The sequence below is a fragment of the Micromys minutus genome (assembly GCF_963924665.1).
Source record: "Micromys minutus genome assembly, chromosome: 17".
Taxonomy (NCBI): Eukaryota; Metazoa; Chordata; class Mammalia; order Rodentia; family Muridae; genus Micromys; species Micromys minutus.
The window spans coordinates 32,662,048-32,684,777 of record NC_137952.1 but is presented as its reverse complement, the minus strand read 5'-3'; the positions used below and the strand labels follow the sequence as shown (position 1 = coordinate 32,684,777).

General features: G+C 44.3%; 1 protein-coding gene across 1 annotated transcript in view; it reads left to right on the top strand.

Annotated features, from left to right (window-relative positions):
* The window catches only part of CEP152 (centrosomal protein 152), a 54,633-nt gene extending 33,425 nt beyond the window's left edge, over positions 1-21,208 (top strand). The window contains exons 19-28 of the mRNA XM_080930855.1: positions 1,347-1,616; positions 3,441-3,572; positions 5,311-5,958; positions 8,265-8,406; positions 12,980-13,144; positions 15,360-15,456; positions 16,075-16,178; positions 17,501-17,657; positions 17,868-17,980; positions 19,948-21,208. Coding sequence (XP_080786981.1) covers positions 1,347-1,616; positions 3,441-3,572; positions 5,311-5,958; positions 8,265-8,406; positions 12,980-13,144; positions 15,360-15,456; positions 16,075-16,178; positions 17,501-17,657; positions 17,868-17,980; positions 19,948-20,999 — 2,880 coding nt within the window. The 3' untranslated portion in view covers positions 21,000-21,208. The remainder of the gene's footprint in view (positions 1-1,346; positions 1,617-3,440; positions 3,573-5,310; positions 5,959-8,264; positions 8,407-12,979; positions 13,145-15,359; positions 15,457-16,074; positions 16,179-17,500; positions 17,658-17,867; positions 17,981-19,947) is intronic.
* The last annotated feature ends 1,522 nt before the right edge of the window (positions 21,209-22,730 follow it).

Below are 22,730 nucleotides of genomic sequence, written 5' to 3'. Positions count from 1 at the left end.
GGAAACTCTGTTGGGTCTCAGTTGCAATCTCTGTTGTTACCCTGCTGCTGTAATCTAGGTTAGATCTATAGGTCGCTGTCATCTGTGAGTGTCTCTGCCATATGCTGGCTTGGGTAAGGCCCAGGAGTGGTGTGGCTGGGCCTTATTGCAGCTTTAGTTTTTGAGGAACCTCCATGCTGGCTTCCACAGTGGCTGGACTGGGCTTAACATTCCCGCCAGTGGTGTGAACAGCGTTGGTCTGCGTCCTCACCAGCATGTGCTGTTTGTCTTTTCCTCCATCTCCTCTGCCTTCTCTTTGAGACGGGGTCGCACTTTGTAGCCTGGAACTTGCTGTGTAGACCAGGCTGGCAGTGGACTCAGATCCACGTCTCTGCTTTCTACTTCCACGTATTTAAAGACAGGTGCCACCACTGTACTCGGCTAGTTTCATTGACATTTAAGGACCAAAGTATGATCTTAAACACTTAGAAATGAAACAAAACAAAAACCCAGAATTCTAGCTTGTTCAAGCCAGATTCTGCCTGTGACCTTGTTATTCTGTTAGTTTGGTAGTCAGAACACGCTTTTAGAACTCCAGCCATTCAGTAGACGGGAACAGGCAAACAGGAGAGGCCATTTTTGCTACTTTATAGCTTTGCCTGAGACTAACTGGAGCCATCCCTCCCACAGTCCACACTGCTGAAAGTGGGCAGTCACAAGGAGGGCCCCTGTGTAGCACCTCCTTCTTGGGTGCTGTCTACTTGGTAAACCTTAGATTATAGTGAGTAAGGTTCCAGGGTGTTCAAGTGAGTGGGCCTTTCTTACGCTGCCTACCTTAGGCTTGCTGAGTGGATTTACTCAGTGCTTGCTCCGAGGAGAGGGTTATTGATGTGAAACTCCGTAGCACAGGATCTTGTTAGTTTTGTCATGGCCTCTCCATGCTGGCAGAGTCAGAGTTTCTCGGTCCCACGCTGAGCGACCCTGACACAGTCTGCCCTGAACGCCGTCTAGTTAAGTCTTTAGGCCAGCTCTGCTCTGTAAGTAAAGCCAAAGAGAAAGTCCCAACTGTTGCTTGGAAATTTCAGTGGGTTAAGTTTTTAACCCTCATAAATTACTGCGCACAATTTATCAGGTCTGTCCATCGACTGCGGCACACATGTGCCTAGTGTGCAGAACTTTAAACTCACCGAAAATGCGAGATTATCTGAGATTATGAACTTTATCAGTGACAACCTTTGCATCACAGTGTTAGAAGGATCTCCACACCTCCAAGGTTTTTAAGTACACCTGTAGTTGCTTTTTTGGGTAACCTGTAATTCTAGTTTTTACTTTATTCAGTATTTTTTTTCCGTTTCTTCTAAAAACAGAGCAGACAAAAGCTCATTCAACAGCTGGAAAAGGAGTGGCAGTCCAAACTGAATCAGAGTCTCATGGCTCGGAGAAAGGCAACCTCAGACCGCGGCAGCCAGACAGAGCAGGCGGCCGGTCCTGCTGCTGTGTCTAGGGCAGAGGCCGCAGTCCTGGCGGAGGAGCAGACTCGCCTGGTGCGGCAGGAGAAGGAGCTTCCTGTCCAGGAGGCGCCAAGGAAGCCGGAGGTTGAGTTGGAGCTCAAGTACTGTGAGAGCATCGCACAAAAGGTGACAGAGGCTGTCATGGCGTCTGGGGCTGCCGACTTAGGAAACTCTGGGAGATGCTGCCTTTGAACTGGACCTTACACTTTTAAATGTTTTAGTGTTTCTAGGCTAGAATTGCTACTGCAGTTATCTCTAAAGCCTCTTAAATTTCTGTTATAGAACTCTTTTTCTGTGTTCTTTGAGTTTTAAGAGTGTTTGCTTTCTGAGATCTCTTTCTGTGTGTGATATGTGTATGCATGTATCTGTGTGTGTCTGTGTGGGGAGTGTTTTTAACATTCAAATTAAAAATTTTTCACATCTAGTTTTATGGAAAATATTTCACTAATGTATTTTTCACAGTAATTTTAGGTTAAGATGTTTAACAGCATTGGTGTTGAAATTCTATGCAGAATTGGATCTGCAGGTGTGCCCCAAAGTGGAGCTTTGTAATTCCCATTAGTGGCCAAAAGTGGTGCATTGCCTTTTCCTCGACGCCTCATGGCCTCACTTTCAACAGAGATGAAATATTTTCAAAGCAAGGCCACACTTAGGAATGTATAGGCCATGTTAATAGAGTAAAGATGAATATTCTCTTATATCTAGGTTAGTTAGTGTAGTGGTTCTCCCGGAGAGCTGCACTGTTATCCATGAGTGCAGAATGCAAAAGGCAGGTAGTGTCTTAAAGCTCTGTGGTATATTTGTTATCTCAGATATATAACTTTAAATAAGAGGCTATCTGGGACCTATGCAGTGAGTCCCAAGACCAGTGTGGTCTACATAGGGAGTCCACAGACCAGCCTGGTCTACATAGGGAGTCCCCAGACCAGCCTGGTCTACATAGGGAGTCCACAGACCAGCCTGGTCTACATAGGGAGTCCACAGACCAGCCTGGTCTGCATAGGGAGTCTATAGACCAGCAATCTTCTGAAGTCTTTACCAAGGTTAAGAAAATGTTGCTTAAAGAAGTGTTTAGAGTGTTTCTTTGGAATATATGAAATCATAGATCATATGGGGACATCTAGGAAAGGCTAACAGAGTATGGAGGACTGTCTTCAGAGGGACATACGTTTCTGTAGGAACTCATATCTTCTTGCCATGGCTTAACCACCTAGAGTTTATACGCACGCACTATGAGTACTTTCACTAGGAAGTGTTCGTCAGCTCTGCATCAGTGTGTGTATATCAGTTTTAAAAGAAAGAAGGAAGGAAAGGAAGAAGGAAGGAAGGAAGAGAGTGAAAAAGGAAGGAAAGAAAGGAAGAAAAAGGTTTAATAAGCTATGTCCATATAATTGGTGATAGATCATGATCAGATCACTCTTAACATTCATCATACCTAAAGGGCCATGTGTATTCATTCGTCTGTCCAAATTCATTCTTGACACTAGCAATGTGTGCTAGCTGTGAGGCTCTGAAACAAACAAACCAAAACAGCAATACAAAACCCCACCTCCCTGCTCATGGCAGCAACTTGTGTGTGTGCATGCGTGCGTGGGTGCCTGGGTGTGTGTGTGCGCATGGGTTCTGTTTACCATGAGCAAAGAGAGGGTGATGGGCACAGTGGTTGACTCAGCTGGCACTAGGTGACCCTCAGGAATACTTTGTTTTTTCTCCCATAGTAAATAGAACTTGGTTGGAAATGACAGACAGCACTGTAGGAAGCCTTTGACTTGAGTGCTCACCAGATTGGGATCCCCACTCCCTGTTTTGTTTGCAGAGGACAGAATATGCATTTAGAAAGAAGCATTGCTGCTTACTGTTTGGTATGAACTAAGGAGACACTATGTAAAATACGTAAGAAGGCATGCCCGTGAAAATTCACGCTGGCTATGTCTCTCCTGTCTTCTGTAGGTGGAGTCGGCTGTGCAGAATGCCCGCAGTCGCTGGATACAGGAGCTGCCCATGCTTGCAGAGTACAAGGCTCTGCTCAGAGCCCAGCAGCAGGAGTGGGCGAAGCAGCAGGAGCTGGCCATGTCCCATAGAGTGAGTGCTTTACAGCTCATTCTCTGCTCTCTCCTCCATCGTCCTCCCACCTCCACTGAGTTCCCACCTCCACTGTCTTCCCACCTCCACTGTGTTCCCACCTCCACTGCGTTCCCACCTCCACTGCGTTCCCACCTCCACTGCGTTCCCACCTCCACTGTCTTCCCACCTCCACTGTCCTCCCACCTCCACTGTCTTCCCACCTCCACTGTCTTCCCACCTCCACTGTCTTCCCACCTCCACTGTCTTCCCACCTCCACTGTCCTCCCACCTCCACTGTCTTCCTACCTCCACTGCGTTCCCACCTCCACTGTCTTCCCACCTCCACTGTCCTCCCACCTCCACTGTCTTCCCACCTCCACTGTCTTCCCACCTCCACTGTCCTCCCACCTCCTCTGTTCTCCCACCTCCTCTGTTCTCCCATCTCCGTAGTCCTCCCACATCTTTTCTGGAATGTGCACCAGCTCCTGGTGTTGATCCATCACTGAACATTGAGCCTAAGCAGTGGAATCTGTTCTTGTCTTACTATCTGGGCTCCTTAAACCTCTGGTTGTCAGTGATTGCTACACTTAGATCCCTGCTTTATCAGCAACTGTTGGTTGAGATTGAGAACAGGCCTTTGCTCCTCGTTATCAGTTCGTACATGTGAAGGCTTCCTGAGTTGTCTGTAGTCCTAGAGGGCAGTGCATTCACTCTGTAAATATTCAGCTATCTAGAGAGTCCTTGCTCCTCAAAGGATAAACCCAGATCTGCAACCACATGCCCTGCACCACATTTAATTTATAGGGCTTAAACTAATTCTAACCAAAAGGCAAGCAAGCTGAAAATAACTTTAAAGTTTGACCTGGTAATTCTAAAATTTATACTGAAAAATAAAGGACTCGGCCTTTCTTCCTGCTCAGGAAAAGGTATTGTAGTTCACATAACAGAATGTGTTTGAAGGCAAAACCTGCTTCGAATCACAACAACAGTTCATACAAGCCAGGTTTAAGGGATAGGCCCAAGGAGGAATAAATGTAGCATTGTTTCAAAGCCAGAGAATGAGGAATGAGCTGCTCCGTGGCGAATGGTCTTGTGATAGCCCACTAACACTTCGGGAAAGGTAATTTTAGCCACCTGTGTATCATGGTAGACTTTAGGGTGCTAGAGTTAGAGTCTAAAACATGAAACTGTGGGGGTGCATGCTGTGACTCCAGCACTTGAGAGATGTCGCTCAGGTCAGCCTCCGCCACAGACAATGAGGCAAAAAGAAACCAGAAAATAAATGTCAGCATTTTCTTACTAGGAAAGAAATAGTACATGAGTATTTCTTATTTATCTATGTCTGTGTGTCTGAAATTTCTCAAAGGAAATGTTTCAGAGGGGAAGGGAACACAGAAACAGTATGATGCTGAGCCCCACCCACCCCCAAAGTCAAGGAAAAGAATAAAGCTGGGTAGACAGACCATGGAACCCAAAGAGCCTGAAGGTCTTCACAAATTAAGAAGGCTCTTATAATCCCAGCACTTAGGAGGCTGAAGCAGGAGGAATGTCACCCCCCCAACACTAAAATTAAAAAAGGGACAATCCTTAAGTCTAGTATAGCATATCTTACAGAATGCCACTTGGAAGTTTATCTTTCCCTTTATCTCTGTATTTTAAGTTGCTCATTTAGTTGGGAGCTTAGCCCAGATACTTAGGATTTGTTGAGAGTAAAGACTGTCAGAGCCTTTCAGATGTGTGCTGCTGTCCCTTTCAGCTGTCACTTGCACTCTCTGAAGCTAAAGAGAAGTGGAAAAGTGAGCCTGAAAATATGAAGCCAAATGGAGCGTCTGTCAAGGAACTGGAAGAGAAAATTCACTCTCTCCAGAAGGAACTGGAATTGAAGGATGAGGAAGTCCCCGTGGTTGTCAGGGCTGAGTTGGCTAAAGCCAGAACTGAATGGAACAAAGAAAAACAGGAAGAAATCCACAAGATTCAAGAACAAAACGAGGAAGATTATCGGCAGTTTTTAGAGGACCATCGAAATAAAATTAATGAGGTGCTTGCAGCAGCTAAAGAGGACTTTGTGAAGCAGAAGACTGAACTACTTCTTCAGAAGGAGACAGAATTCCAGGCATGTCTGGACCAGAGTCGCAAGGAGTGGATGCTGCAGGAAGCCCAGCGGACACAACTGGAAATCCGTCGGTACGAGGAAGACATGCTCACGGTGCTTGACTTTCTCCTAAGGGACACCCAGCTGGAATGTGGTGCTTCACAAGACCAGCAGCATTTGGAAGTCATGTCAGTTTGTTCTTCAAAATGGATATCTGTTCAGTATTTTGAGAAAGTAAAAGCCTGCATACAAAAAGCTCTTCAAGATATGCTGTCCTTGCTTACAGACAGTGTTGCCTCAGAACGGGTGAAGGTATGTTCTTCGCGCTTGAACACCGAGGGTGATTATGATTGCAGAAGGCGGCTACAGTGGGTTTGTCTTTTCTTCAGTTTATGAGTAATAGATGTGCTTTCATGGATGATTTTATAACCTTTATTATAGCATGTCTACTGGATTACATTTGTTGCTAGAGTTTTTTTTAATTGCTTCATAGCTCCATCACTATGTCTAGAGGGCATTTGACCTTTAGACATCTTTAACTTAGACATGTATGTGTTATGTTTTTGTAAGTAAATAACATTTAGAAAGTAAATAATTGTGTTCCTAACCACTTCCGTAAGTATCCATCATATTAAGACAGAGGGTTAGTTGCTTTAGTTTTTGTTTCCTTTTTTTTTTTTTTACCCTGAAGAGGTTAGAAATTAATTTCTTGTCCTCAATGAATTTATGTCTTACTTATACAAAAAGTGCCAGTGAGGTCCCAAAATTGTTAAAAAGAAACAAGCAAAGGAGGTTTGATTCATTTACTGAAATCCTGGAGTCCAGTTTCATACATGTCCCATGTGTGTGCTTGCCGAATGAATTCCCTGTGTTCTTTTAGTCATACAAATACTGTCTGAGACCAGTTAAAACCAGTCTGACCAACTCAGGATTGAAGGGATGAGGCATTCATGAAAATTTCAGAATTGTGTTATAGTATATGGCCAGCCTGTTTCAGTGTTTAGGACCAGAAGTGGGGGAATGTCTGATAAGATCCTCTGAGGAAGCTGTAGACATTAGTTTGGGTTGGGGAAGATGCCACTATTAAAGGCTTTTGAAGGCTGCTTTTGAGCATCTGGTGCTAATGCCTACTGGAAATGCGTATAAGCTGGGGATGGGTGTTCCAGTATAGGAGACAAATTAGCGAGTTGCTTTGGGCAAGCCTATGCTATGGTTGGCTATTCAGAAAAGGAGAATCCAGCTCCCTGGCCCAGCTCCTAACCGCGGCATCTGTTGACTTGTCTGTATGGTACAAATGAAAAAGGACAGACCTTGAGAGCCAGAGGAACCGATGTGGCCAGTCCACCTCATTCTAGTCATTGCATAGTCGCCATCAATAATAAGTATTGACCAGCAAGATCACTTCCTAAGAGCATTGCTTAATACTTCATTGAGAATATTGGGGGGGGGATTAAAATAAGAAAAATAGCAGGTTTTACGATTAGAGGTGATGAAGGAATCGTGCCAATGTTTTCAGAAAGACTCTAGAAGGCAACAAGTGGCAACACCTTTCACTTGCATATACTTATTATAGATGTTCAGTTGCTCAGGACTTTGTCTTTTCTTATATTGAAAAATTTACGTCAATGCAAAATCCTTCAGGAGGTCTTTCAGGGCTCCTAATTGCACAAGCAGTGGCTCATCTGTGTGACCTGTCTGACTCATGGCTAAGAGTTTAGATGTTCACAGCTGTCCTTGGGTGGGTCGAATTCCTTTCCTGAGGAAGATGACTGGAAATGCCTGATCTCCAACTTGTCCCGGAGGCAGCATGTGACCTGCTGCCTTGTAGCGAGCACAGCTCAGGACGGGGGTTGGGGGGGGGGTTGGCAATGCCACTTTTCCACTATACTTTCCATAAGTACAAAAGACTGATTTATAGTTTATTAAGCCCATAGCAATTAGAATTGCTCATGGAAATTGAAATAGACCTTCCCACCCCTTCCCCCAACAAAGGTCTAGAAAGGGTGCAGGAAGTGAGAAATTTTTAATAAACTGTTTTATCAAATGATACAAATAAGATAGTTCTTAATGGACAGAAGAAAATGGAAATATTATCTGGAAATAGTGCTTTAGAACCAGTTAACTTAGTAAGTGTAACGCCCGTGAGAGTGGTGGGCACGAAGAGCCTTCAGTGTTAGTGAGGGAAGGGCTTGTGCGAAAGGTTCATCTCTATAAGCATCGTCTGTCTTTAATTTGCCATTCAAGTGGTCTTTCTTGCCAAGGAGCAGAACATGTAAAAATTCTTATTTTGAATATGTTAGGAAGTAAAATATTTGTATCATAGCAACTAGTGAAAGTGAAGTGTGCTAGATTTTCAGATAAGTCTTACACTGTTCACTGTCTTCTATGGTCCAGCCAGACAGGGGGGCCTGAGCATCGGTACGGTGGCTATTCTTACACCATCCTGAGAGGGAGGGTTACTGCTGACACAAGCAAGGTTGTTGACAGGCAGTGCTTTCTTTTATACTTTTAATATTAAATATTAGAATTATACTTCTTTATTCTTCAGTATTAGAATTTTAAACAAATATGTGTAGATGTTTCCCCTAGGCATTAAGTATGAACACAATTTATTTCAGAGAAATGTGGTCAGGACCTCTGCAGATGCTGTCAGCTGGAACACCGGCCAAGAAGACTCTGGGGTCCCAGCGCCCCTTCCTGTCTCCACCTCTGGACGCGGTGCTCAGACCTCAGCCTTGCTGGAAGCAGAAGCGGAAGCTGGTACTGATTTCCTGTTTAGGGACACGGTTCACTCAGACCCTATTCTATCTTGATGCACTTCCTTCCATTCAAGAATGGGTCTTACAATGTGAAGAGTGAGAGCTACCTAGACCAGCCAGACAGTTAGTCCAAGCTGTTGAGAAACAGGGCTTCACATCCAAGAATTGCTAAACAGTAAATGGTGGAGAGCATGCGTTCAGATCCCTTAGACTTATTTCAGCTGTTTCTCTTCTTTATTTAATTAAGATACACTTACATCATTTAGCTTCTCCTTCACCTTCCTTCATTCCCTTCTTCCTTTAACTTTATTATTATTGGTGTGTGTGTGTGTGTGTGTGTGTGTGTGTGTGTGTGTGTGTATGAGAGAGAAGAGAGAGAGAGAGAGAGAGAGAGAGAGAGAGAGAGAGAGAGAGAGAGAGAGAACAAATAGATAATTGCAACCTGTTGATTCTATTAAGTGTTGCTTAAGTGTATTTGATTTCGGAGCAGACCATTTAGTATTGGATAGAGCATTGAATGAGTTTGAGCACTCATTCCTGGGAAAGACTGATTTATTCATTCTCTCTCTCTCTCTCTCTCTCTCTCTCTCTCTCTCTCTCCTCTTCCCTCATCCCTTTCTTCTGCTCTCCCTCTCTCCCTTCTCTCCTCCTTCTCCCCCTCTTCCTCCCTTTCTTCTTCCCTCCCTCTCTCCCTTCTCTCTTATCTTCTCTTTTCCTTCTCCCCCTCTTCCTCCCTTTCTTCTTCCCTCCCTCCCTTATGCATTCCTTAGTTGCTACAGCTCTTGGCTGGGACGGGACCATGTGAGACATCTTATCTACTTTGATGTGTCACCTGGTATTGTGAAGTTCAGGCCTTGTGGAGATTTCATTAGTGTAGGCTCCCTGTCATATCTAGAAACATAATCTTACAGTAGACTTCCCCCCTTTCATTTTCATGATGTTCCCTTAGCCATGGGTGTAGGCGTTGTGTTGTGGGTGCATCATTTAGAAATGGGTGCCTCCCAAACAGCTGTTCTCTGCATTTTTGACCAGTTGTGGCTTCTGCAAAAGGATATTCTTTGAGGAAAGGTGAGACCTCACTTCCCTGTGGGTGTGAGGATGGGTCTTACTAGTTAGTAGTTACACTGGGTTAGTACGGCAGTAGAAGAGGGTCTCGGGTCCACAGCTTGCAGTATCAGGCATGGCTCCCTCCTGTTGAGAGCGCCTCCTAGTCCAGCTCTTGCTTACCGCCACCATTGCACGTTTAGGCATATCTTGCCATGTTGCTCGGTGTTGTGGTTTGTGGGCATGACAGCTGGGGGGACGTTTGACGGCTCTCCTCCCCTGGCAGCTTGTGTGTCAACATCTGGTACTAAGAACGCTCGTTTTCAGGGAGGAGACGTGCAGTTTGGATCCAGCTCAAATCCCCCAAAGTGTGTGTTGTCTTCAGCAACAGGGACTTTCTTCAACTGCAGGAGGCAGCTAAGGGCAGTGCTGCATTGTTTGGGAGTCTCTTGGACTAACATGACAACTTAAACTCAAAAGGTTTCCCATGTACTGGGCTTTTGTTAAATGTATGACTCATGGAGGTTATTTTCTTCCCATGTGTCATGACTTCATGTATGCTGTGTGTATGTATGAGTGTGTGCACATACATATAGTGTATGTAATATTAGGTAAATATACACTATGATTCCTTATGGCTATTTCAAACCTCCTTAGTATTTTTTATTGTTGTTTATTCATTTTCCCTACCGTATTGTTCTAGGTTGTTTCTCTTTTATATTTTTATGTTCCATGTGTATATGTGTGTATGCAGTGGTAGGGTGGGGACACGTGTATTCATACATAGTGCATGTGTGGAGGTCAGAGGGCAACTTTATAGTCCATTCTTCTATGGTATCTAGGGGTGAAATTCAGGCAGTCAGGTACATGCAGCAGTGCCTCTACTACTGCACCATCCTGCCAGCGTTTTATCATGGAAATCTTTCTCATAGGTTTTGACCATTTTTTTGGTTGCACAGACTTTAGGACAGGAGTGGTGCACTCTGCCTGCTTCTGACACAGAGCAGAGCACACGGTAACACATCAGCACTTTATGCAGTAAGATTCTAACTTTTTCAGATAATGTCTTTTAAGTTTTAAAATTTTAAATTTATCTGTTCAAGTATTTTGCCTGCTTTTACTTCTGTGTATCACAGAAGTCAGAAGAGGGCATCAGATCCCCCAGAATTGGAGTTGCAGATAGTTGTGAGCCCCGATATGGGTGCTGGGAATCGAACCCATGTCCTCTGGAAGAGCAGCCAGTGTGCTAAATGACAGAGTCATCTCTCCAGCCCCAAGTAACTTTCACCGTGTACTGTACCAAAGCCCTTCATCGTCAGGAGTTTACCTGGGAATAGCAGGCTGTTGCCTATTCACGGAGACTTCTGAACTTACGGACAAATTCATAAGAGTTCATCCTTTCTAGCATACTGACTCCTTGTGTTTGTCCCTGTCCTGCGCACAGCACACCCTTCCGTTTCGTAATTGCCATCTTGGTATAACCTGGAAAGAGCTGACAGTTGTCAGGGCAAATCCTGAGTGTTGGCTCCACACCCCCATTCACTTCAGGCACGTTCCCTTGATCTTGAGTTGTCCCGTGTTTTTATCATCGTCCTCATCAGAACTTTTCCCCTCACCTCGGGGTTCTAGGCAGATGGATGATAATTAGATCCTAGTTTGTGTTTTGTTTTTATTCTACATTTGCAATAGCTGGAGAGTTATGTTGTAATCTGTTAAATGGTAGAGATAAGATTTAGGTGTGACTCAGCTTCCTGTGGCAGTAATTGGCCTGGGCTGAAGACCAGAGGCTCTGTATGAAGATTCTTTTTAGTTCTCTTTCCTAACACTTTTTTGTATTACTTTAGCTTTATAAATTCTATGTGTTGCTGAGAGCAATGTTGTTATTTATTATGTTCTTACTGTATGCCAGATACTATCCCAAAGGATTTTGTTTATGGCTCCCAAACACTTTAAATGAATTTTCAAATTTGGCATTAATTTCAAGCTTAAAAGGTTGTTACAAGAATAAAAAGTTTCACAGAACACTCATTTAGCTAGCTGTAGCTGTTGAGGACTTTTTTCTGTTTTGTTCATAATGCCATTCGTTTTAGAACTATCTGAGGGTGTCATACATACATAATTGTGATCTTTTATGCCTAAATGCCTCAGTCTGCATTTTCTTTTCTCTCTCTCTGTCTCTCTCTCTCTGTCTCTCTGTCTCTCTCTCTCTCTCTCTCTCTCTCTCTCTCTCTCTCTCTCTCTGTGTGTGTGTACTTACATTTCAGATGTTATAGGGATTTTCCTTTGCATGCTCCTAGTACAGTGTATTTAACATTAAGGAGTCAGCCTGCCATCTCGTCCCTTGGTGAGCTGAGCACAGGCTGCCTGGCACAGCACCTGGCACAGCACCTGGCACAGCACTCTGCACTGCCCTTGTTTGCCAGAGGCCTTATGTACTTGCCTTCATGTTCTTTGCTGCAGGCCTTTCCCACTTCCTCCCTTTGTCCTCCCTGAAATGTCGAGGACCAAATCTCTCTCTTAGTCCCCTTCATTCTTTTTCTTAAACAGACCTTATTCACTTGGAGTTTATCTGTACCCAGGTTGTGTCTTCTTGGCAGGAAGACTGCTCTGGTGCTGTCGTGTGACACCTGGAAGCACATGTCGTCCATTTTTCTTTTATTGTTGAGGTTAATTTTGATCACCTGGTCACAAGAAACTGTGTTACAGTGTATTTGTCGTATAATTACTGCCCTCCCTCCATCAGCAGCCCATAGGGAGCACGTTGAGGACCACGCAAACGGCCTCTCATTAAAGCTTCCTCCTAGGTGTGGTGCTCACTGCTGGTTCTTCCCTCATTCTCTTTACAGTACTTGTTGCAAAATGATACTTCTTTCAACTCCAAACATGTCTGTATTTACTCGTTGGTGTTCAGCATGTTTTTATAATAAACAAAAACTTTGCCTACTGGACCATTCATCCAACTATCTATTCATCTTTGTCAGTATGTATGACTCACATATTTTTATTTTTCAATATCTTACAATTCATTAGTGTATTGAATCTCTGCTCAAATTGGCCAGACTCACCTGGGAGACCTTTCAGATTATTTATTACCTATGTCCTTGTCCCATGCTCCTAATTTTCAGTTCTTTTCTTTCTGTCTTGGCGAGCGAGGTGTTTCTGTTTTATTTTGTATGCACCATCTTCTCTTTTGTAGGTTAGCCATTTCTTGAAAACTTCTAGTTCTCTTTATGGAGAATGAATGGTATTCAGTATTAAGGTCTGGGCGTTAAGCCTTATAGCAATCTTAAACTGGATGCTGTTATCGAGTTCTGTGTATCAGAACGTTAAGCCTTATGGAGGCTAAGTAACCATCCAGCAAACAGTGGGACTGGAGCTAGGCCCCGCCTCTTTCTTGAGCACCCTGCTCTTTGAACCATGCTGTGGCCTTTGGTCATGTGTTCTGCCATCTGGGTTCCTGTTTTCTTGCTTGCCCTTAACCCGAACAGTTTTATAAAAAGGTCTTGTATCATTTAATTTGTTTTTTACAGATAAAAAGATCTTTGAAATTAAAGATTTGTGCTGTGGACACTGCTTTCAAGAACTTGAAAAGGAAAAGCAGGAGTGTCAAGATCTGAAAAGGAAAGTGGAGAAGTGCCGTAGGCACCTTCAGCATTTAGAAAGGACACACAAAGCCGCAGTGGAGAAACTTGGAGGTTAGCGCTCACTGCCACTGTAGGAGGCTGGTGGATCCTGGCTGAAAAGTTCAGATGGAATGCTTTGTTGATACGGGCACCAGTTCTCTTTTGGGGTCAATCTAAGCCAGTTTTGGTCTGTCTTTACTAATTGAATTTAAGAGCTTAACATTCCTTTCTTGATTGATCAGGCATGGAAGGCCTACGCATGTGTCAGACTGAGCTGTTGGCACTAGAAATCCGAAGTGTTTGCAAGTCAAGTTTTACTCTGGGAGGCAGGACTAGCATAAATAGAGCATGTGGGTCTGGGCCAGCTTCTATCCTGTCCTCTTGAGCATGCTGTCAGGGTTATCTGCTACCATGTCCCATTGCCTGAGCTGTTGGCTTTACATCTTCCTCTTCACCACTGGTCTTCACCTGCTCTCTTGACTGTACGACTGAAATGTGTCCAGTTGTTTTCTTGGTGTCTGGGCCATCACACTGTCATGTGAACTTGACCCTACCAGTCAGTCCTTGGTCTAACTTTCATGCTCTAGGATTAACTCACAAGATGCTCTTCCTGCAAAATCCTCTTTGATTTCCCGAACTGTGAGAAGCGGGCACAGCTGTGTGGTCCTGTATTTCTGTGTGGCTTTCTTCATTCTCACTGTTTTTGACCTGTATCCTACGTGCTGGAGACCATCCAAACTGTTTCTCGAGGTTCCGGGATATGCCTCATCTTATCTGTCTTCAGAGTCTTAGTGCCCACAATATAGTACACAGTAAATGTGTGAATGAATAACAATAATTAAAAGCCTCAGACCTGAATACCAGGCTCTCAGACAGTTGTGTGGGGGTGGGGAGAGGCAAGCAAGCAGTCACTTAGTTTTCATTCACTTCTAGGCTTACCTGGCTGACACTCACCTCTCTGCCTTACTGCTTCCTTTTCCTACTGTAGTCTAGGAAGTCTACTGTAGTCTAGCCTTCGTAAGGCAGCTAAAAACTGATTGCATTGTAATACCTTATTGCCAGACTCTGCTCAGTAACTGTAATTTGTACACAGTAATCTTAGCACTGTACACTGTGATCACAGAATAGCTATTTTATTTATTTAGAAACAGAATCTCATTATAGAGCCCTGGCTAGCCTGGAACTGACTTTATAGGCTAAGTTGGCCTTGGCTTCCCAGAAATCCGCTTGCTTTGGCCCCTGACCTCTGAGGTGGAAGCCATGTGTCACCACACCTGGTATAAAGTATTCATTTTGCATTGGGAGTTTTGAAGCTGAAATCTTAAATAATTCATAAACTCCAGGGAAGGTGGTGCTTCTCAGAAAACAACAGGCTGAGGAAAGGGCCAGGTCCGAAACTTAAGAAAGGCATTTGATAGCTGTAGCTGCATATAAAGCTATAAATCTATTTGTCTCTAAGTCTGTTATGTGAAACCTGCAGGTATGCTTGCTTGTTTATAGTTTCTTTTTGATGGCATTTACCAGAACCTAATAGAGCAAGTGCAAATGGCGGCGAAGTCCACTGCTTGTCTTAGTGCCTGGGTCTGCTGGTGGGTGGCTTTGCTCACGGTTACTGACCGTTGATATTGCCAGGACTCGAAGGGCTTTGATGCACTTTTTTTTATCCGTGGTGTAACCTGTAAGGTATGTAACGCTGTCCCCATTTTACACGTGGGACAAACTCAGGCTTAGGAAGAGGACTTTGCTCAGGTCCATCCAACTAGTACTGAACCCCAGGTCAAGCATCTGTAAGCACGCCTTCGGCTAGAGCCCCTGGGTTCTGTCAGCCTCCCCTGAACACTTCACACTATTTTTTAAACATGGTACTTACTTTAGATTATTTTCTTTTTCTTTTATATTGAGGTTCTTGCTCAAGAATGGTTTATATGAACATAAACTCTAAGCTAGCAGCCAAGTATACATAGAATTAGAAAACCCAGTAGACCTCTGTGGGGAATGTAGCTCAGTGGTAGAACTCTTGCGTACCCTGTGCAGTGCTGTTTTAGCCGCTGTACTGCAAGAGAACAGACAAAGCAGACCTGCTCTGGAGAGCTTCCATTCAGCTGGGAAGCTCGTCACATGCACACGGACAGCTGGACACGGTTCAGGATGTGTACAGTGGAGAGGAAGATGAGACAGGTTTTAGATGCTCAGTCACTGTCACAGGGAAGGCTCAGCGCAGTGCTGAAGGCCCTTGCATAGGAACTGCAGGAAGGCGCGGCACACTAACGGCGGCTTTCTGTTACAGAGGAGAACAGCAGGGTAGTTGAAGAACTGGTAGAGGAGAACCATGACATGAAGAAGAAACTGGAGGCACTGAGGGCCCTTTGCAGAACACCACCACGGTAAATGTCCAGGTCATACAAGCCTTAGTAGCAGGAGAGATGTCACCCTGAATGGTTGCGTTATTTCACTTAAAATACATCCACAGGAAAGACTGATACTACTCTGTGGTTGTACATCACTTAGGCTATTTGGACGTGCTCAGTGTTAAAAAGGGATTTGGGGATTATTGTAATTTCACTATCACGATTAGGGACGCATTTCCCTGTGCTCTAGGGACCTCCTCCAATGTGCTCTTCAGTAGCTCTGTACATTTCCCTCATGTGGATTTGCAAATATTTTCTGAGGCAATCATCATGTTGATTTCCTTTGTGTTGTTCTTTTTGAGACAAGGCTTAATCTTTCCCAAGGCTAGCCTCGAATGGAGCTCAAAATTACCTTGTTTCAGCCTCAGTCCGGTGAGTGCTGGCAACACAGCTGTGTGTTACTACACTCGGTTTCTGGTGATGGAGCCCAGGGCTTCATGGGTGCTGAGCGAGCACCCTGCTTCCTGGCCTTCGTCTGACTTGAAATAATTGAACAGGGGCAGCCCCTTTGTGTGCAGTGCTGGGACGGCTCAGGTGGTCTTATAGATTCTGTATTCCAAGTGAGGCTCTCCACTCAATCTGGTGTGTTATTAGGTCCCTGTCTGCAGGAGCTGCTGAGAACGCTTGGCTGCTGTGCAATGGGCAGGCCTTGGAAGAACTCCGTGGGCAGTACATTAAAGCTGTGAAAAAAATTAAACGTAAGTCTCTAAAGAGATTCTCAAGAGCCTTGCTGGCGTGGGTCTTTTTTTTTTTTTTTTTTTTTTTTTTGCACTGTTGTGATGTGGAAACTCAGGGTTTGCCATTTTACTAGCTGATACAAACAGGTTTTTATTTTATGTGTTTCTCTGTGTGTGTCTGTTGCCTGTGGACGCTGGACGATGGTGTCAGATCCTCTGGCTCTAGAATTGGAGATGATCGTGGGCCACTGTGTGGGTGCTGGGAACGAAAGTCTGCTCTCCTGCAAGGACAGCCAGTGCTCTTAACCACCGAGCCAGCTCTCTAGCTCCCAAGAGTATTACTTTTATACTGTTGATTATCACTTTTTAGTAATTGTTAGACTATCTTTCCAGCATAGTAATGTGTAGTGGAGAACATGGGACAGGAAGACTTAGGTATGCTGAGAGACAGAGCCTCTGCCTCCTGTGCAGGCCGAGGGGCCGAGCCAGAGGAGGAGGGAGGACGTGTCACACAAGTCAGATCAGCAGTACTTCCTACTGTAGAATTAGGAACTGGCAAGATGCGTCCAGTCACTGTCATTTTTCCTCATTTCAAGCAGCTGTGGATTTGCCAGGGTTTTGCCAGTTCTGCCCACCTTGTAAGAGCATCTCCAGGGCATCTCCAGAGTAGAGACGTCTGTGTTCTAAATGCACAAGTGCACAGCATGGGTGAATTTTCAGATGCTTGGTGTCACTGACAGGCAGTTCCTGTGTGAGCCAGCATCCCTACTCTAACTAAGTGGCGACATCCATGTGCAGAATGTAGTCATAGGTTTAGTTTTCTGTTAGCTTAACCACAAGTAGTACCAACAAAAGTCATGTTGATGAAGAGAAAGGTACGGATTATGATTTTCTGTGAATTTCACATGGGAATATGATCCTTCCCACTCTGCAGAACATCTTATTCCCTCCTCTGTGGGTTTATTACTGTTCATAAACGCTACTGAGCACTGGCCTTTCAGCACAAGAAGAGCACAGGTCTTCTTCCTCTCTGGCACCTTTCTGAGCTCTCTTTCTGGGTGTTTCTTTTCTCTTACTGAAATCATGAACAGTAGAGCCCGTGCTTCCTGCTCACTGTCTTCCTTTTACCTGAGTCTCTTGGAATATGACAGAACATGTTATTTGGCTTCCCATGTGCAGCTGCCACCATCTTAGGTCTAACAGCGATTTTCTTTTGAGATTACAAAATTGTCAACTGTTCCAAAGAGCATAAAAAACACAACGCTTCAACTATGCTTTCTTCACCTCATCTGCTAGAAAACTGAGATTTGCCCTCCTGTCTTGGGGTTTCTTCACCCGTGCAGGTGACATGCTTCGATACATTCAGGAGAGCAAGGAGAGAGCTGCCGAGATGGTAAAGGCGGAAGTTCTCCGGGAACGGCAGGAAACTGCGAGGAAGATGCACAAGTACTATCTGAGTTGCCTTCAGCAGATCTTGCAGGACGATGGAAAGGAAGAGAAGTGAGTTTGGTATACCCTGCGAGTCCCGGCTACACCAGCGAGGCGTGCTGTCACTTCCTTAACCACACAACTGTTTATGTGATCATAAGAGAAGTTTAGGCCGGGTTCCCCTCACAGTTGGCAGAGCTATTAGGAAACAGTCCCAGGGCTGAGGAGTCTCTTATTTTTCATTTAAACAGTTTTGACTTTATATCCTGGAATCACCTGCAGGGCTGAGAAGAAGATCATGAATGCTGCTAGCAAACTCGCTACAATGGCGGAGGTTCTGGGGACGATTGCAGAGTCAGGCTGCAGAGTCAGCTGTGCCCCGGCGGGCCGCTCAGGTGAATTCGCGCTCCTCTTTATTTGGCTTCCTGGTGGTTTCTGTATGAAAAGGTAGACTGCGCAGCCTCACCAACCAGCTCGGTTTTGTCCATTACAAGAAACCATAGACAGGATTATAAATAATGAAGCATGAGAAAAGGCAAAATTATAACTGGGTTTTGACCAGAAACAGTAGGGAACCCCTGAAACCGAAAAGGTAGCATTTGAGAAAATGGGAAACCTTGGCTCCAAACTGTCCCCTAACAGTACAAGTCAGAGCAACAGCAAACCTATTTCACATGCAGGATCATGTGTCCCAGGAGAAGCAGTGGCTCATGGGTTCCTGTGGGTGATGAGCTGGTGTGCAGAACCATGCTGAAACACAGAAAAAATAGTATTTTTTCCCTCTCTTCTCCTCCCTTCTTCTTCAATTTCCTCCCCTCCCTTCTACCTCCCTCCTCTCCAACTCTTCCCCTCTTTTCTCCTCCTCTACCCTCCTCTTTAGTTCCCTCCCCTCCCTTTCCACTCCTGTTTCCTCTTTTTCCTTCCCCAACCCTAGCATTGGGCTGAGTGGAAACAAGGCAGTGTTCTGAGTACTTGGCCGTAAGGGATGCACTGTTACCCTCTGTGGCCAGGGTGTCAGATGTCAGGCCTTTCTGCTTCCTTACAACATACCTGTCCCCTGTACTAGCTTCACAGTCATGCTGCACACACAGCCAGACACTGCACTGAAGATGTCTAAGAGATAAATGTTTCACCAAGAATCACTGTATTTAAGGAGTGTTATCACCATGAAAGAAAGACCAGACAAACACAGAACAAAGATAACAGGTTCTGTACCTAAGACAAAGGAATTCTTCAGCAACAGAACCTGAAGATATTCAGAAATATAGTGGATGTTCTTAGAAATTTGTAAACTTTAAGAACACTGACAAATAGAAATGAATATATAACTTCCAAACTATTAGAGGGAACCTTTTTAAGAAAAAAAATGTTAGTCTAATAAAATCAAAAAAGAGAAAAAGCTAGAAGACACAAACAGATACTAAAAGTAGTTTGCAAGATCAGCAAGCATGGAGTTTGTTTATGGGGTAAGGCTTTTACAAAATAGAGAGACTTGCTGATCTTATAAGAACTCAAAAACCCAAGGAAATGGAGAATGATAGTATTGGGCTATTGATTATAAACATAAATACAGAAGAGGACCACGGAGACTGTTAAAGGGGCAGATAATATAGCATGATCTCGCATGAGACCGTATAACACAGCTTTAGAGTCTAAAAAACAAACACTGGTAGAAATATAAGAAGAAAACTGCTAAATTCTTCATTGGACACTTAACATGTCTGTGTGAAAATTCAGCTTCCGAGCTTCTAGTCACCTGAAAGCAGGGATTGTTCAGGCTCCTGAAACATTCCTCATAGTATCACAGATGTTACTGGTGTAAGTTTTGGATTGGTGCACGTTAGGTACAAAAGGGCGGTGGCATGTAACAAGAAAGCAGTCTTCTTGCTTGAGGAACAAAGTCATGAAAATCACATCCCTAGTAGAGCCAGCTTCTGTCAACTCAGGGTCTGAGACACAAGTCTTTGAACTTCATGTTGGGGCTGTTTTTCCTCTGATCTGGTTTAAAGTTCAGACTTTCACAAGGGAGTGCTTTACCAGTTCTTTGTCAGAGACTTCATGCTTGACCTCAGACTTGGAACAATGTTGTATTGCATGCTCTTGAAGTGTAGAACCTACTAAGAAAGTTGATGGAGTGGCTGAAAATAGGGTCTTTCCTCTCCAGTGACTCCAGCTTGTGTCAAGATGACATAAACTAACATTTCAGCCACAAACTCACCATTTCCATGGGCATGAGTAGAATACTTGTCTAGCACTGATGCATTTTCCTTGACAATGCCCAAAAATATAAATACATTGTTCTCTTTAGAGCATTAATCTCCTTTATTTCTTGTGCTCCTAATTTTTGTTCCTTTGCACATAGTAGCACTTCCCTTGGCTTCAGAGATGCTGGTGGGCGTTGAAAGATCAGAAAGGAGTGCTGTGAATCAGAATATCCCACATTATGTTGAAAGCAAACCAGACAGTAGAAAGACTGTCCCCAGGAGTGTGTGTGAGCAGTGGCCTAGGAGGAAGGCTGCACCCAGTTCACAGAGGCGGTCAGAGGATTCAAAGCACAGAGAATTGAAACCCATGACTTCCACAGCTTTGCCTTCAGACTGTCAGTGTGGGGATGGGAGTTGCAGGCACTCCGACATCTTGGCAAAGGATGTTGCTCCTGAGTTTGTTCCATGCTGGGATAAAGAAGGCTTTGATTTGCACAAGAAGAAAGACGCACTTAGAGCTGGTTCAGAGTCGCTAACTTACTCAGCTGCTCGTTCCGTCCTTGGTGGTGCCGAAAAGAAATCTCCTAGATTCATCTCAGAGTCTGTGCACACAACCCCGAGAGGTCCCAGTGAAATGCCCAGGTCAAAGCCATTTATGTGTGGTTCTCTAACAGAAACCGAGAAGAGTCATGGTGTGGGCTCTCAGGACACTCCAGTGAAGGACGGAGTGGGGCCTCGCAGCTCTCCCGCCTGGCCTTCTGGCAGTACTTTACCCTGTGGCAGTCCTGATGTGCTGTTTCTTGGCGATAGGTCACAAAGGACTCAGGAGATGCTGGAGGACTCTGTTCATTGGAAACAGTTCTCAGCAACCAGTTGTCTTCCAGATGCCCAGAAAAGTAATGTGGTCTGTCGGAGTAGTTACACTCTAGATCTGCCCAAAGAAACCCTGTGTTCTCAGCAAGGGAAGATGGGCTCAACTCTGGGGCACTCATCTCCACAGAGCGCTGATGTGTTAAAGACAGATTGCAAGAAACCTAGCAGCACAGGACCATCTTCGCTGTGTCAGAAGCCTTTGATAAAGTTAACTGCTCCAGTGGCTAGTCAGCAAGATAGTGGCTTTGACAGCCCACTTGTCAATCTAGACTCATTATGTGCTGCATTTCAGAATAGTTATTTAGACAAGAAACTGGATGGAAATACTTCATGCTAACAAGCCATTATGAGGTCTGCCTGCGAGTTTTCATGTACTTGGTACCCTTGTACCCGAGTAAAGTATTCTCATGAATTTACTTGAGGCACCTATGCTGCCTTGATGTTGGAGGCCCGAGTGACTTGCCGTGTGGTCTATTGTGGGTACTGCTTCATTCAGTTGCTCAGCCCTCTACTTTTATATTTATATGCTGACATATTTTGCAGTGTTAAAACACTTAATAAAATTGTGCTTAATCTGAAGATTTGTCATGACTTACCTTGAAATGTATAATCTAGAAATGGTCCGTTAACATCATGTTTGAATTGGACTCAAAAAAAAAAAAAAGACTTTGATTACTTGTGTGTTTTACCAACCCGATGCAATGTTTAAGCTCAACTCAAAAATATCAATATGTTATATCTTACTTTTCACTAATTTTCCTCATGACTTGATTTTTGATTGATGTGTTGCTTGGAAATGTCACTTTATTTTTAAGAATTTGGGGACCCCTACCCCTCCCCACACACATAGTAGTTTTCCCTAATTCTCATTGTTTTAGGAGAATTCTGGCTCTTTTCTGCAGATGTGGTCTGTGGTGGACTATCTTTCACCTGACAGGAGTGTATCTTCTGTTCACTGAGAGCTTTCAGCATGCGTGGGGCTTTTGGTCATGTCGCTGCCATGTCTGCTGTGGCTGAGCTCTGTGGGCCTTTTGTTCTGTTAGGCATGGGGAATGGGCTGCAGAGGGCTCAGGTTGAGTGCACAGCAGCCACACGTGAGTGCTCACAACCTTGTCTGATGCCAGCTCCAGGGATACAAAGCTACCTTCTGGCCTCCGCACACACAGACATACAGATATATGTGTGAATGGATATTAACAAAATTGCCTACTGAGGAGGACGTTTGTTCCTGACTATAATCATTACATTGTTTTTCTTTCAGCTCTGCCCTTTTTTTGCTCATATATTTTGAAATATGTTGTTAGGAGCCTGTTTTATTTGTTGTAGCTTTTTATTTTTTTAATTTATTCATTATATATAATTCAGACACACCAGAAGAGGGCATCAGATCTCATTACAGATGGTCGTGAGCCACCATGTGGTTGCTGGGAATTGAACTCAGGACCTCTGGAAGAGCAGTCAGTGCTCTTAACCGCTGAGCTATCTCTCTAGCCCTGTTGTAGCTTTGTAATATATTGATCCTCTACCATTATAAGGTGCACTGTGAATTTAATATCCCTTGTAAGGCTCACTTCAGCTCTTTTAGGATTACTGTTTGCTTGCTATGCCTCTGCTCTTTTCCTTTTATCCTTTTTTAAAAAAATCTTTTAACTTAATGGGGGGCTCTGGAAGCTTATCACTGGAACTTGCTTTTACTTATCCACACATGTTCCCTCTTCCTCTCTCTTCCTTTTCCTTTTCTTCCCTTCCTCCTTCCCTCATTGTCTTTCACCTTTTTTCTTCCACTTTTCCTTTCTTTCCTTTTGAGACAGTATATATCTACACACACACACACACACACACACACACACACACACACTGGTGTGGGGCTCACCCTGGAGCATTGTCCACATACCAAGTGTCATAGCCTAAGGTAACTCCTCTCCCGGCAGCTATCAAATGCTATTAGCTCCTTGACTAGGGTAGGACCCCACTCCCCAATACTAGGATTATCTTATTTCATTCTATTTGGAGTGGCTTGAGCTTATGCAAGGCTTGCACACGCTGTCACAATTCAGAAGTTGCTGGT